A 16872-nucleotide genomic window follows, 5' to 3' on the forward strand; every position below is an offset into this window, starting at 1 on the left:
CTGCGCCTGCGCTCTCTTTTTATGGCCTTGAAGGGGCGGGACGTGGCCGGAACTAAAGTGCCGGGCTTGACTATGAGTACGCTATATGACGGCCAGGTTTGTGTGTTGCGCTTCGTGGGCACCCGTCTGCTCTGCTTCCCCTCGGTGAGTAAGGTCAGGCTGAAGAATATTTAGGAATATTGCATTTTTGCCAGGAGTGGGTACCTGGGAACGCCGTGGAGATGTGGATTGATTTTCCTATTGGATTCTGAGTTTGCGGGTCGTAATAACCTAAATGAATTTGCGCCCGTTCACTGTCCCTTGGGATCGCGAAAAGCCAATGGTCGAGCGGATCCGGTTTCCCAGTTCCGGAGCCGCGCGGCTTGCTAAGCCCGGCTCTGGACCCGCCTAGGCAAGATAGTTTAGTGGGGCAGGGAATTCAGGGTTGTTTTGGCAGTTTTTGTGCTTCTGTTTATAACTAATTTCGGTTTCCCACTGGGGATCCGCGTAACTTGAATTTTTTGTTAATGAGGATAAAAGCTTGCTAATTGCATCTTTGAAGGCAACACCTTCGGGAGTTTGCAGTTAAAATATTTACCATTTTACTAAAAGCTGTAATTTTGCAATCATGTTTTTGATCGCCGCCTACCCATAGCTGCCTGTTTTGCATATTTTCGCCAACAGGCGCGGATGAAGACTGCCTGTTACTTTTTAGGCGTTAGGAATTAAAAGAGACATTTTTTGCGTTCAGAGATATCGGTTAATTGAAAGGAAAATTCTGTGTTGTGCGTTTTCAGTGTTTTCCTTCCTTTTGTCAGTAAGTAGGTGTCTAAAACTGTTCGGATATTAACTGGGGGCAAAAAGTAGAAAATCACCTTGGTAGCCTTCCCCCCATGGGTATGTTTATATTTTACTGATAGCTTTCCAGAGTTTTTCTGTGTATACGTATACAGTCACAGACATTTTCTTAATGGAAAAGGGATCATACTTCTCATGATGCATGTGTTTTCCTATTTTTGCAAAAGAAAAGCTACTGTACAGAAGACAGTATAGTTGCTTCAAGGTCCAAGAGTTGTGTGAATAATTGTTAACATTAACCTTTATTTTTTATTAAAACTTACAACTTTTCACTGTCACACCTTCTGAAGTCTGTAAATTAAACTTAATTCAGCAGAAATTGATAACGCACCTACTACACAACAGGTGCTGCTCTTGGTAGATGCTTGGGATACATCTGTGAATAGATAGGGCACACCAAGAAAAAAAATTTTTTTTTTTAATTTATTGTCCTTGCGGAGTTAACATGTTACTGGGTGGAGACAGACAGTAAGCAACAAACCTAACAAACTATGTTAGAAGAGAAGTGCTATGGAAACAAAATCCAGTGGAGTGAGGAGTGCTGACAATTGTGGGGGGTCAAAATGTTAAACAATGGAATCAGGATAGACCCCACTAAGAAGAGATTTGAGCCAAAAATTGAAGCAATAAGGGAACTAACTATATAAATATCAGGAGCATTCCAGAAGAAAAAACAGTCAGTCCAGAGGAGCTTGTCTGCCTGGCAACTTCTAGGACCTGTAAGGGTGTCAATGTGTGTATCCAGTGAGCAAGGGAGCAGTTGGAGACGAAGTCCTAGAGGTAGGGGTTACGGACTGGCTATTGCTCTGAGACATTGGAGGTTTTGGTTTTTTAATAAATAAGCTTTTTATTTTAGGATAACTTTAGGTTTACAGAAAAGTTGTGAAAATAGTAAAGTTCCTATATACCCCACATCCTATTTCCCCTTTTATTAACATCTTACATTAGTATGGTACATTTGTTAAAATTGATGAACCAGCATTATTACACTGCTAACTAAAGTCCATATTTCATTCGAATTTTCTTAGTGTTTACCAGATGTCCTTTTACCCCATTTACTTAGTAGTCATGTCTCCTTAGGCTCCTCTTGACTATGGCAGTTTCTCACTTTCCTTGTTTTTGGTGATTTTGACAGTTTTAAGACAGTCAGGTATTTGAAGACATACTCCCATCATTTTGAGTTTTTAAGTAGTTCGTTTCTAGTGCTACAAAGTGCTCCAGGTTCATCTTAATATATTCACTGCAGTAGCCCTATGATTAGCCATTTCTCAAAGGAGCCCTGGTTCCTTTTATTAGAGAATGCTAAGATCAGGTGCTGAGTGTGTTCGTTGCTACTGGGATGCCATTCAGCTAACAGAGCTAACCCATGTATATATACATTCATACCTGTGATTATTTCTATATCCATCAGTATCTATATTAAGCTAAACATGAGCTCAAACTCTCAACTTGTATCATTGAATCACATGGATTATTCTAGCTTTCTCCTCTTATATGTTACCTTTCACTTCAACAGTGAGAAACCTGGCTCATTGATTGGAATGTTTGGGGAAGAGGAGTTGACATGATTTGATTTGGGATTTTAATGAAATGGTTGCTGCTATGGAGAAGAGAGCTTATGGAAGTTGGACTGGAAAGTGGAAGGCCCCTTAGGAGGCTTTTGCTGAAATCTAAATGATAAGAGAAAAGTAAAAAAATGTGAAGCCAAATGAATTGGGTTAATATATAATGTTTAACTTAGGAGGAAGAAGTATGGTAGAGAAAATAATTTATCGTTACCTATTTGATTGCAGAGCCAGAGGATTAAATAAGCATCTCTTCTAAGGAAGCATCGATACAAAATATATATAAACAACCAGCCAAGCAATGGCTGATGATTTGCACTAGATACTGATTTGAACTAGAAATTCTTATGCTGTATAGTAATCTTTGAAGTCTGAATGAGAGTTATGAAATTTTGATATACTTCTGAATTCTGAGTTGAGCAGATCATAGTTCTAACCCATTAATTGATTCAAACATTCATAAACAAACACTGGGTGCCTACTGTTCATCAGATGCTGTGCTAGATGCTGAGAGTAGAAAATGAACAAGATAAAATTCTGGCTTTCATGGCATTAAGGATTTAGTAGTTGACTCTTCTAAAACTGATGCATAATTAATTTTGAGAGACTGGTTTAGTTGCTGAGAATTTTTCAAAAGTCTTGGCTCTTTTAATGGGACATCTTGCGTTGATTCCCACAACTTCATTGTTTTTTCCACATCACAGGAAAGACTTGACGAGCTTGAGTGAGCCAGAATCTGGTGGATTCACTGAAGTACAGCATTTACCCAATTTTAGTGTGTTAGGGTATTCTTATTACAACTTTGTAATAATTTCATAATAGTAAAAGCTACCATTTGTTGAGGGCTTCCTATGTACTAAAAACTGTTTTAGGTGTTTTTAGAATGATTCATTTGGAAAGTAGGTATTATATTCTGTCCTTTTGAAGAAGAATTGAAACACACAAATTAAGTAACCTATGAAAAATGTACATGTAGTTCATAAACCTTATCTTTCTGCTTTTGTATACATCAGTATAATTGGTTGTAATTATTGCCTGTCTAAATAAACATGACTTTTTTACATCATAGAAGCAATGCATATTCATTAAGAATAGTTTAAAAATACAAGTATTCAAGAAAGAAAGTTATAGTTTACTTTTTAACAGAAAGGTATTATGATTTAGTGAAAATGCACTGGAGTAGGAATTACGAGAATTGGGTTCCAAACTATATGCTCCTTGGATAAGCTGGATGCCCTTTGATTGGATTGGATTGGATTGAAGGTGGATGCCCTTCAATATGAATGAATTTTCATTTTCCACATACATAGGCTAAGGTGGTCAATTCTAGAGGCACCTGGGTGGCCCAGTTAGTGAAGCATCCACCTCTTGATTGCTCAGGTCATGATCCCAGGGTTTTGGGATCCAGCCACGCACTGGGCTCCGTGTTGAGCTTTTGTGATTCTCTCTCTCTCTCTCCCCAGCTTACTTGCTCACTCTCAAAATACATAAATAAACATTTTTTCTTTTTTTTTTTTTTTTAAAGAAGGTTGTCAATTCTCATTCTAGGAGTCTAGATTTCTTCAGTCCCTTCTAGTCCTTTCATTTTGTGATTTTATAACAAAGCATTCTTTATCTGTGCTCTTTGGTGAAGAAATTAAGTAGTAGTGATTTCTTTGCCCATTTTTGTTGAATCAACCTAGTTTCTAACTCATCTGGCAAAAATGGAATGTGATTAATGTATAATTGCTACATATGGTTTTGCTGAATTCTGAATAAAACATTTATTATAACTTCTTAGTCTTATTGCATTAAAATAACTAGGATTTTACTGTTAGACTTCAGTCAAGTTCATAATTAACTTCTTTAGGTTTTTAATAATATGTAAGTAGGCACCTGTCCATTTCCAATACATATTTGACCCATGGATCTGTTTTATGCTTGTCATAGCCTTTGAAGAGAACAGTCACCACACTCATGGCAGGGATTTTGCGCTCAATAGTTCAGAAGCCCCCAGGTGGACTCCAAGTAAGTATTTCTTTTCAAGTATCATCTTTCTCTCTTTTTTTATTCCTTAAGAGTGATTTCTCTCTCTTTTGTAATTAACAAAACAAACAGGCAAGTTAAACTGTACAAGTTCCTTTTTTTATATAGTGTTTTTTAATGTTGAAGAGCAGTTTTATTTATGATTTATGATCGGCTGTTTTATCACTAAAAATTTAAAAACACAAAAGATCTTTTCCTGGAAAACATGCTGGTAAAAAATGGCCACTGTTGATTCCCCTTAATCTTTTTAAAGTTTTAGGTTTTTCCCTTCAATTATGAAAAGAGTATATTTCCAATCATAGAAAAATATGGAAGAGCAGAAAGAAGAAAAGCCCTCTCCCAGAGATCACTAGTGTTTGTATTTTCATGTAATTCCTTCTATTCTTTCTTACAGAAATTGTAGCAGTACAGCCTAACCCATTCATGAGGGCCAGAGTCTAGATACAGACCTGCTGCTGGCCATACATTGGTGCTGGCCAGTACATTGCCTTAACCTTAGATTAATCCTGTGTGATCAGTATTATTTCCTTCTTAAATAGCTGAGGAAATTGACTCTCTGAGAGGATAAGTGTCTCATTTCTCACAAATGGTGAGCACAGAGCCAGGATTAGAAGCCCATGTTTTTCCTTTCTCTCCCTCATTCACTCCTACTTACTGTCTAGTTGTTTGTGGATCTCTGCAGGACAGAGAGGGCATGAAAGGAATGATTATTGCCCATCCAGAGGGGAGTTTCCTGATGGGAAGGATTGGCAGTGAATCCTTTTTCTTTAGCAGACTGAGAGCAACAGGACTGGAAGATTGTAGAAAGGGAATAAGAAATAGAAACTAGGAGTGTTGGCATTGTAGGGACTAGAAATAAAATTGGCACCTCCTTTTCTTTTACATTGTATTGGTGAAGGTAAATTATTGCACATTGTCTAGAGCAGGCATTGGCAAACTACGGCCTGCAAGTCAAATTCAGTCCACCTATTTTTGTAAATCAAGTTTTATTAGAACATAGCCATGCCTATTTGTTTACATATTGTTTGTGGCTGCTTTTACCTTACAGTGGCAGAGTTGAGACTTGACAATGGAAACCATACAGCCCTAAAGCTGGAAATATTTCCTGTCTTGTCCTTTATAGAAAAATATTGCCCACCCTGGTCAAGAAGTCTATATTTGACTCATATATGGAATTTAAGAAACAAAACAGATGAACATAGGAGAAAAAAGAAAAAAAGAGAGGCAAACCAGAAAACAGACTCTTAAGTATAGGGAACAAACTGAGGGTTACTGGAGGGGATGGGAGCGGGAGGATGGGCTAGATGGGTGATGGGTACTAAGGTGGGCACCTGTCGTGATGAGCACTGGGTGTTGTGGAAGTGGGAATCACTAAATTCTACACCTGAAACTGATATTACACTGAATGTTAACTGGAATTTAAATAAAAACTTGAAAAAAAAAGAGAAGTCTATATGTGCTTTTTGCTTTATAACGTTAGTGGTAAGGTGAGATGTATTCATTCAGCTAAGGAGCTGAGATAAAGGTTTGATAATTATAGGTTAAATAAAAACAGACTTTTGTCACCTAAAAATTGGTGAGTATAGATTTCTGCACTAGCCAGAGTTTTTTAAAAAATGTTTTCTGTCATGTTTAGACTGTAACAAAAGGTGTGGAGTCTCTCATTTGTACAGATTGGATTCGTCACAAATTTACCAAGTCAAGAATTCCAGATAAAGTAAGAACAAGGGTTTGGTGGGGTGGGGGTTAGCGTTACTATTTTTTTAAGCATGTTATGTTTTCAAATGGTACCTATTTGTGTAATATTGAAAACTTTTACATTGAATTATTTGTGGATGTCCATGGTAGTATAGAGTTTAAATAACACATGGTAGAATTTATCTAGGTAATGATTCTTTTTTTTTTTTTTTTAATGTGCCACTGGCCTTTGAAGTAGTGGGGTTTTATCATCTTAGTACCTGTTTATTCCCGCTTATGATTTTTGCCTTAATATTTTGTGTTTTCATATCACCATTATCCTCAGGAAAACAGTGGGTCTTCCTCCGGCTCAGACTCTGTCTCTGTGCTTCTTTGTGTTCACTTTATATATTGAGTATTGCAACTTGGGATCTTTGCGTTTTCTTTGCTATACTTATGTGTACATATCATACTTTTGGAAAACACTGGCTAAGCCCCCTATTAACTTCTGTTTTATTTTGTTTAAATGAATAGACTTTATTTCTTACAGCAGTTTTCGGCTTATAGAAAAATTGAACAGAAAGTACAGAGAGTTCCCATATACTCCCTCCCCCAACATATATAGTTACCCTATAATTAACATTTTGTATTGGTACATATTTGTTAGAATTGATGGACCAGAATTGACAGATTATTATTAACTAAAGTCCTTAGATTGGATCGGGGTTTACTATCAGTGTTACACATTCTGTGGCTTTTGACAAATGCACAGTGTCCTGGGTCATTAGGGAATCATACAACTAGTTTCATTGCCCTAAAAATCCTCTGTTCTCACCTGTTCATCCCTCCCTCTCATTTCCCAACCCCTGGAAACCACTGATATTTTTCCTGTTTTTATAGTTTTGCCTTTTCCAGAATTCCTTATCGTTGGAATGATGCACATGTAATCTTTCAGACTGGCTTCGTTCACTTAGCAATATGCAGTTAAGGTTTCTTGACATCTTGCCACCAGGATTGCTAGCTTTTTGTTAACTATACTTAGTCAAAAGAATGATAAATTGTGAGTTAGCTAAAACATATCTGGATAGAGTTAAGGAAAAACACGAATTTGAAAGATCAAGTTATTTTCCATTCAAGTGGCTGGGGACTCAGAAATCAAACAAGTTTCTGGAAATAATGAAAGTTGCATTTTTATAACCTGAGTTGTGTGGCTATGCAGTTCATTTCTTTTTATTACAAATAATATTTGGCTTTATGGATATACTGTAGTTTGTTTAGCCATTCATCTCCTGAAGGACATCTTAATTGTTTCCAGTTCTTGACAGTAGTGAATAAAGCTGCTGTAAACATTTGTGTGCAAGTTCTTGTGGGGACATAAGTTTTCAACTCATTTGAGGTAAGTACCTAAGAATGCAGTTATGCAGTTGATGGAATATATGGAAAAGACTACATTTAGTTTTTAAAGTCTGGGTTTTTTTGTGTTTTTTTTCCCCCAGTTTTTTGTATTGCAGCAAAATATATATACAGTGTACTGTCTCAACCATTTTTAAGTGTACGTTACAGTGTTATTAAATACATTCATATTGTTGTGCAGTCCTCACACCATCCATCTCCAGAACTCTTCATCTTACAAAACTGGAACTCTGTACCCATTAAATAATAACTCCCCAATCTCTTTTCCCCAGCCCCTGACAACTACCATTCTCCTTTGATTTTTTTTAAAGATAAAATAGTGTTACCATTGACTATTTTGACACCTTTAATATGCTTGATGTTCTTATATCAGAAACCTCTTTATTTTTCAAGTCATGGCTTTGCTGCTGCTATCCTTTCCACAACTGTATTGTCTTGTATCTTTTCGTGTTTCTTAGTCTGTAAAGTTCTAGAATAAAAGGATAGATACAGACGTTAGCATTCCTTTAAAATGTGTAAGGCATTGATTTTGATTGTCAGCTGTAGCAAATATGAAAATTCAAACTTCATGGAAATGATTCTGAGATGTGTATCTCCAGCCCATGCCTATCTCCTGAACTTATTCCTTTATTCTCACATGTTCCTAGACCCTGCCTTGTGGATAATGCAGAGGTATTTCAGGTTAAGCATATTTAGAATCAAACTTGTCTTACTTCCCCTCCAAACAACCAAATGAAATAGGATGCTCGTCCTGTATTAGTTATATCAGTTAATGCTACCATCCTTTATCTGATTTCCCAAATCAGGGTGGAGATGTGTCCATCTCAACCCCTCCATTTCCTCCATTCACCACAAATGCATCTATTTTACTGTCCAGAGTCCCCAAATGAGTCCCTTTTCTGTTGCAGCTACTGTAGTTCAGGCTCTTAAACCAGGGCTGCAAGTTTCCTGGTACCAGTCTCCCATTCCCACTTCATTTTGTCCTCTTACAAGTATATTCTTTCTGAGTCCCTTAAAATTGTAGTCATATTGCTTCAAGTCTTCAAGAGCTCTGTATCCCTTCTGGAAGTTTCTGAAGGCCCAGCACGGTTGAGCAATTTAACTTCATCCTCTACATTGCTTTCTGTTTTTTTTCTACTTGAGCCACACATTTACCCTTGGTTTTCCCAGATATTTTGTGCTCTTTACACTGTTTCTTTAAATCTTTGTTTTTCTTCAGCATGCCTGCCCCATCCTCTGTTTACCACCATTCTTCTCACCCTGCATCTCTTCAAAACCCCTAGAAAATACAAATGAGCAAAAAGAGCAAAAAGACACCCTTAATCCCACCACCTGGAGACAGCTTCCATATCCTTTTCTGTTATATGTTTTTAAAGATGTGAATCATCTCATGTAAAATGCTTCTTTAGCTGCTGTCTTCATTTAGCAATATAATGTGAACCTCTCAGCAGATAAGTTTCTACAATATTATTTTATAATTAAATAATACCCTTTTTGATCAAAGTGCCACCATGTGTGTGTGTCCGTGTGTCCATGTCCTTCCTTGGTCTGATTTCCCAGAGGTGATATGACTCGATCTAATGTCTTTGAGACCTTTATACATATATAAGTGTATGTATATGCACATATGTATATTACATGATTCTTAGAATTAGTCGTTATGTAGTGTATCCTGTGTACACACTCATGTACTTGGTACAGATGAAACAAATATGAGATCCTACTACACATAGTGGTGTGGAATTATTTTTTTCTCAAGAATGTATTATGGCCATCCTTCAATGTTAGTAGCTGCTAAGATAGTTAACCTTATTGGTTTTTATGGCAGCATTGTATCCCATGGGATACATCATAATTTATTCAGTTGTATCATATATTACTGGTTTTATTATTTTGTACTAGTTTTAATTCAAATGTATGCCTTGTAATTCCATTTAGTTATTCTACGAGGAACATGGATGTGGCCTTTAAATTTTTCATTATTACAAATAGTATTACCATGTACCTCTTTATTTAGTACATTTTATATACTCAGGGAAGTTTTTTGTGTGATAGCTTACTAGAACCTTTTGATTTTTTAGAGAATCAGTATTAATGTCAGCTCTCTTGAGCTGTTTCTGACCCTTTGTAGGCAGTCATTTGTACTAACACATACTCACGTGTTGTCATTGTAAGCTTATCTTTGATGCCCTGCCTGAATGGGGTGGAGGGATGCTACTGTGCCCTGCTTATCTGGTGCTAATACAGTCTCCTGGCATTTGAACTCTTTAATGTCCTTTGGTTACTCCCGCTTTGCTCTTAAAACAAAACAAAACAGTCTTTGCCTGTGTGATTTTTTTTTTTTCAGAGTATGCAATCCTTAGACTTTGTCTGAATAATCAGTTTGAAGATGAGGATTTCAGAAGGATTGGGGATGAGATCGTTATGTAGATTTTGGGGGGTGGTTAAGAAAGGAAAAGGAAATACATAGAAACTGTGTAATTGAAAACTTACCATTTATAATTCTTTCCTAGGTATTTCAGCCTTCACCTGCAGATCATGAAAAATATGGTGGGGATCCACAGCACCCTCATAAACTGCATATTGTTACCAGAATAAAGAGTACAAAAAGACGTCCATATTGGGAAAAAGATATAATAAAGATGCTTGGATTAGAAAAAGTAAGCAGCTGTTTAAGTCCTCTTAAGTTAGTTGTTTAAATTTGCTTTAAATTTTATAATTTTTAAACTTTAAGGTACATTTTTATTACTTCACTCATTTAAATGTATTATTTAGTGTAATTTATTTGAAAATTTGATTCAGACAAAATGGGTTTCACCTTAACATTTCACTGTAACATGGGACCATCTGCTTTGAAATGGATCCATAACCCTGTTTCCTTTGTTTATAGGCACATACTCCTCAAGTTCACAAGAATATACCTTCAGTGAATGCAAAACTGAAAGTGGTTAAACATTTGATAAGGTTTGTTGTTTGTTACTTCAGCTATTTAAAAAAATGTATTACCTAGTGTAATTCTAAAAGCATTTTCTTATGTCACAGAATCCAGCCCCTGAAGTTGCCACAAGGACTTCCAGCGGAAGAGGACATGTCTAACACGTGTCTCAAGAGCACTGGGGAATTAGTGGTGCGGTGGCATCTAAACCCTGTAGATCAGGAAGCAGTTAAGTCCTAATGCCAGAGCAGTTTCATATTTAAAAATGTAAATCATTTTTATTTAAAGATAGAAAGTGTTCTCATTAAAATATATTTTAAATTCTAGTCATTTTCACTGGCTAACCATGGTGTGATTTCTTCCTTGTATAGGCTTGGAAGTTTCAGTGCTGGTATTTGATTTAACTCTCTTTTCTGTCTGATAGTTTCACTGCAGAATGGGCTGGAGTGGTATTGTTTAAACATCTGGGTTCAGATGTCACCTTAGCAGTCACCATTGACTTGTTTAAAATATTGTTTTCTCTTTTAATTGAACGCAACAAATTCCTCGAGTGTCCCTTTGAGTGAGCAGTGTGTTACGTGTTGGGGAAATGCACAGCAGACCAGATGAGCAGTCCCTGCCCATCAGGAGTTTAGTCTCTTGCTAGAGAACAGAGATTCGGCCACAGTCATTAAACATTGGGTGTAGCTAGATTGACTGCTTTGTGCTTTAGTGTCTATAAGTATATATGTAGAGTTGGCTGCATTTTATTCTTAAATTTAATACCAAAAATAGTATCTTTTTCTAATTATAAATCTAAATTGGCCCAAATTTTATTGATGTTCTTTGAGTTCCTAAGAAACCTCTGCCAACGGTTGAGGTAATATTTAAAAGATGAGAAAGACGGGAGAAATCTTTTAGGGAGAATTGTTTTATTTCCTTTTTTTTTTTTTTTTTTCCTATTTCAGATACCTGGAGGGGTTGGGAGAAGTAAGAATTGTAGGACAGGTTCAATAGTGGGAAGTTTTGTGGCAGCTAATCAAAGATGATGGTGAAGAATCTCTGAATTCTAGTTGCCTATTTCCCTTTGTCTTTTGTGAGGTTTAGTTTGGGCAACAATAACATTGGCATACTACTCATAATTATGACAGTATTCATATTATGTAGTATTCATCCTGTCATAGGTCTTGATGTTTTAGAGCATTCAGAATTGCTACCTGAAATGAGCCAGATATCATTAATTACTAAGCTTGAATGCAATTACAGTTTCAATTCAACAATTATGAAATATCTAGTATATGTAAGGCCTGGAGGAGACCTTAAAGCCAGAAGACACTTACTTCAGAGAGCTCATTCTAGTTGGAGAGAAACCTGTATGCTACAACAAAATGTGTCCTTGCTGGAGGTGGTTTGAGGATAGCTGTGTTAATAAAAGCTGGTCCCTGCTAATTTATTGCCATCTCTTTCACTATACTAATATTAATGTTTACAATGGGGAAAAGAACATTGGTTAATTTTTACCCAAAGATTCTAATGAAGTTTAGGTAAGTAATTTTAACCTCAACAGTCCATGACTAGAAAAAAGGACCTAAATGTTGTTGAATATTTGTAAATAAAATTGTCAATAAGGAGAAAAGTATAAGGCGCACATGGCTATAAGCTAGTGCATTAGTTTTCTATTGCTGTGTAACTAATTACCACAAACCCAGTTGCTTAAAGCAACACACACTTAATTATCCCACTGTTTCTGTGGGTCAGAAGTCTGGGCTTAGCTGGGCTTAGTCACTTACAGTCTCACAAGGCTGAGTTCTCCTCAGCCTTGACTGGGAAAGGATCTGCTTCCAAGCTCTCTCTTATCATTTGCTTGTGATTGTAGGATTCATGGCAAGTTGTTTCTTCAAAGGCAGTCAGTGTTGAAGAGAGAAACTAGCAAGATGTGTGCTAATGAGGGAGCACAAGGCAAGCTGACAGACCACAAACACCCCCCACAACCCAACCAGGTGGGATATGTGTGATACTCCTCAGGCACTCCTGGCTGCCCAAGAACAAAGGAAAGTGGAAAACAAAAGGTTAACTGATAGAGATCATAGTCCTTCAGGACCTAGGTCTCCACTAGCCCTCCACAGTGGGAAACAAAGGCAGAAGGAAATGGCAGCTAGAACTCCATTCCCTTGTAACATGCAGCCCATTGACAAATCCTTGAGGCTGGCAGAGTAAAATGTTTTTTTAGGAACACCCTACTGTCTTAATGTTTTGCTAGAAGGAAAAACAGCCTTAGCTTGACAGTAGCTAGGCCTCCAGTGTCCTGTGAGTCTTTAGCATATGAAAATCTCCCTGGAAACTTCCCCTGGACTTTACCTCCCCCAACCCCATAGTATATAATCAGTCTTTCCTCATCGTCCAGGGCAGGGTGCTTAAATAAAATCACCTTTTTGCACCAAAGATGTCTTCAAGAATTCTTTCTTGGCCATGGACTCCGGACCCTGTGAACCCCACTAACACCTCCAAAAACCTCATCATGTGCTATACTCTTAGGTAATCATGCAAATGCAGTCATGTACATTCCATCACCTTTGTTGCATTCCATTGGTTAGAAGCAAGCCATAAGTCCAGCCAAACTCAAGGAAGAGGGGAATTACACAAATGTATGACTGCCAAGAGGCAAGGATCCTGGGGGCCTCCTTAAAGATTACCTGCAAGCATGGTAAGTCCATCCCCAAGTAGACCCATGGAAATCCCCATATTGTCATTCCTTTGCTTCATATCATTTCAAAACCTTTTAAGGACTTCTTGCTTAGTTTTGTCTTTGGGTCTCCGAGAAGTTACCTGAGCGCTAGCACTACTTTTAAGGACCATTCCAGTTCTCTTGACATCTTCTCAATCTAAAATTGCACCTCTTCCAGGGGCATCTTTTGTCATCGCAATACTAATACTTAGCATCTTAACTAGCACAGTTTCACCAAGAGCAGTTCCACCAAGTGGAATTGCACTGGCCATTTTGAGGAGCTTTTGACACAAATAAGATGGTGCATTTAGGAGGTACCTTACAACAAAAAAAACGAAGAAATCCCATGAAGAGATTATTTGTCCTGTTTTTCTAAAAAAGAGATAATTTTGGGGCGCCTGGGTGGCGCAGTCGGTTAAGCGTCCGACTTCAGCCAGGTCACGATCTCGTGGTCCGTGAGTTCGAGCCCCGCGTCGGGCTCTGTGCTGATGGCTCAGGGCCTGGAGCCTGCTTCGGATTCTGTGTCTCCCTCTCTCTCTGCCCCTCCCCCGTTCACGCTTTGTCTCTCTCTGTCCCAAAAATAAATAAACGTTCAAAAAAAAAATTTAATAAAAAAAAAAAAGAGATAATTTTGCTTAATACAGGTGGTATCCTCTCCTTCCCAAACTTCCAGGAGTAACAAGTACTGGTTTTTTTGATCACACAGCTTGATAAAATTTTCAAGGGTCCAAGTTACTGTCTAAACCATCTGTCACTCTTTATATATGTATATACATCAAAACTTTTCTGCATCTAAACTTTTCTCTCTTGGGGCTCCTGGGTGGCTCAGTGGGTTAAGTGTCAGACTTCGGCTCAGGTCATGATCTCATGGTTCATGAGTTCGAGCCCCACAAGAGGTTCTGTGCTGATAGCTCAGACCCTGGAGCTAGCTTCAGATTCTGTGTCTCCCACTCTCTGCCCCTCCCTCCCTCATGCTATCTGTCTCTCTCAAATAAATAAACATTAAAAAAAATTTTTTTAATAGATGAATAATTCTTCATATTCTGTTCTCTAATTTTCTTCATTGTATGGAGAAAAAATTTGTTGGCCACTTAAGTTAAAGATAATATAAAGTGTTAAGAATGTTATATGTTATACTAATTGTTAACACTTATATATTATAAACAATATAAATCAGGTACAATAATTACAGAGAAATACAAATATGTATGTAGCATAATGAATATGATTTACTCCTTATTAAGATGGTAAATTTAATATGTATACTTTTTTTTTCTTTTAAGTATTTGAGAGAGAGAGTGTGCGCTCACACAAGAGAGAGCAGGAGAGGGATAGAGAGAATCTCAAGCAGGCTCTGTGCTGGGGCCCAACACTGGGGCTCAATGAACCGTGGAAATCATGAACTGTGAAATCATGAAATCATGGCCTGAAATCAAGAGTTGCATGTTCAACTGACTGAGTCACCCAGGTACTCCTACATCTTTTATTTAATATAATTATAAATTATACTTTTTTTTTTTTAAGTTTATTTATTTTGAGAGAAAGAAAGGAGAAGCAGAGAAAGAATCCCAAGCAGGCTCTAAGCTCAGCATAGAGCCTGAGGCAGGGCTCGATCCCATGACCATGAAATCATTACCTGAGCTGATACCAAGAGTTGGACACTTAACTGACTGAGCCAGCCAGGTGCCCCTGACAAATTCTATTGTAAAGCAATAGATACAAACTTAGGTTTATTAAATATAAATGTCCACGCCTAAATACATATAAAGGTATATTAACAAATTATTGCAATCTGTGCATGAATAATGTAAAATAAAGGTAAAAATCAAGTTTGAGTAAACCAAGGTATTTTTGTCTAGAGAATCATTATTTCCTATTTTATTTTTTTTTATTTTTTAAATAAATTTATTTATTTTGAGAGAGGCAGAGATAGCACAAGTAGGGGAGGGGTAGGGAGAGGGGGGGAGAGAGAATCCCAAGCAGGTTTCGCACTGCCAGCTCGGAGCCCAATGTGGGGCTCGAACTCACAAAACTGCAAGATCATGACCAGAGCCGAAACCAAGAGTCTGTTGCTAAACTGACTGAGCCACCCAGGCACCCCTTTTTCCTAATTTAGATACTTAGCACATATCTTGTCCTCTCTCAAAACTATTCTTGATTTTGCCTTTCCCAAAGTCATACCCAAATTTGAAACAGTATAATTATTAAGATGTATTTTATTCTTAAACTGTCTATGGATTTTCTTTCTTTTTTTAATTTTTTTTTTATGTTTATTCATTTTTGAAAGAGAGAGACAGAGCACAAGTAGGGGTGGGCAGAGAGAGGGGGGGGACAGAATCTGAAGCACACTCCAGGCTCTGAGCTGTCAGTACAGAGCCTGACGTGGGGCTCAAACTCACGAACTGCGAGATCGTGACCTGAGCTGAAGTTGGGCACTCAACCAGCTGAGCCACCCAGGTGCCCCTGCCTATGGGTTTTCTAAAGTGGCCATCAGATAACAGAGATTTGCTGTTCACCACATAAAAGTAAAAGCAGTAGGGATGACTGTCTAAAAATTCTCCAAACTTGAGTTCAAAATGATTATGAGCATTTTTGTCTACCAAACTTAGTATTGACAGAAATCTGACAACTTAGAAAGAGTTGATCTCTCTAGATTAATTACATATAAGTAAAGTCTATTAAGTATCTTTTAATGAATATACATTTTTTCAAGTTAAAAGAAATATGATTGGACACAACGATACAATAACTACCTTCCAAAAGATTGTTTCCATTATTCTAGATTCACAAATGCTCCCCTGTCTCCACCCCCTTTCCTTTCATTACAAATCTGAACAAGCATTAGGGAACTGATTTAATTAAATGGAAATCATCAGAGGCCCATTGCTATATTTAATCTTGTTGTATCAGTAGCCAAGATATATACATCCACCTTGTTAAGAACTGTAGCTGCAACAAAAGTGTGAAAGCTTCAGTTGATTTGGTTCTAGGGTCTCTACTACACTTAAATAGTACAGACTCTTCCATTGACAACTAACTTGGTATTTTTTGGCGAGTCCCCTGACGTATGAAGTGTTGTTTCTGTCTCTTTATACATCACTGTCCAATACTGCAACACTCAAAACCCTATTACCTCTCTCCTATGAGTCTGTGGTGTCATGCATTAATCTAAGAAATTTAGACAAAAGGACCAGCCCTCTGACAGCATGGACCCTAAATACATTCCTGTTGGGATGTTAAATTATTTTTCCATTGTATTTATTAAATTCTCTGTCTGTTTAGTCTGTCTGTAGTCATGCTCGTCCTACTCTTTTCCCTGAGGTTAAAGAAATCCTGTGTTTTTCTTTCTCATCTCAGGTTTGAGGAGTTACTACTTTTGTTCAAACTTGTCCCCCATGACACTTTGTCACTAAGATCCACATCTCATTTATTGCCTTGTTCTCTGGTTCAGAGATACTGGAGTTCTTAGAGAGGGTCTCAGAGACACTGACAGGGACTGGTTCCTTTATTAAGGCATTTTCTTATTTACAATACTAATTTGGTAAAATCTGCCTGAATCCCATGTTTCAACTTAGTACAATGCAAGAAACTACCTTTCCATAGGATGAAATATAGAATAGGACTTGGAAAGGCCCCTCAGCCAAAAACTCCCTCCCATCACTGTTAGGGAGTCTGACATTCCTCTATTAGAAATGCAGTCATTTTGGGGCGCCTGG

The 16872-nt window shown here is 37.5% G+C and overlaps 1 protein-coding gene across 3 annotated transcripts in view; it reads left to right on the plus strand.

The window, feature by feature from the left end:
• The first annotated feature begins 39 nt into the window (after window positions 1–39).
• MRPL30 (mitochondrial ribosomal protein L30) overlaps window positions 40–16872 on the plus strand; it is a 22549-nt gene continuing 5716 nt past the window's right edge. Inside the window, exons 1-8 of one of the 3 annotated variants that reach the window (XR_005784264.1) lie at window positions 40–144; window positions 4332–4409; window positions 6064–6144; window positions 10031–10177; window positions 10408–10481; window positions 10560–10719; window positions 13026–13135; window positions 14440–14624. Coding sequence is in view for 2 of the 3 variants with exons in the window: in XM_040454011.1 (XP_040309945.1) it covers window positions 73–144; window positions 4332–4409; window positions 6064–6144; window positions 10031–10177; window positions 10408–10481; window positions 10560–10692 (585 nt within the window). In the remaining variant the exon portion in view is untranslated. Of the gene's footprint in view, window positions 145–4331; window positions 4410–6063; window positions 6145–10030; window positions 10178–10407; window positions 10482–10559; window positions 10797–12307; window positions 12874–13025; window positions 13136–14439; window positions 14625–16872 lie in introns of those variants that run through there. The other 2 variants (XM_040454011.1, XM_040454010.1) reach the window with 2 other exon arrangements.

The sequence above is a fragment of the Herpailurus yagouaroundi genome, unplaced genomic scaffold, assembly GCF_014898765.1.
Source record: "Herpailurus yagouaroundi ecotype Mexico unplaced genomic scaffold, PumYag 210, whole genome shotgun sequence".
In the NCBI taxonomy this organism is placed as follows: Eukaryota; Metazoa; Chordata; class Mammalia; order Carnivora; family Felidae; genus Herpailurus; species Herpailurus yagouaroundi.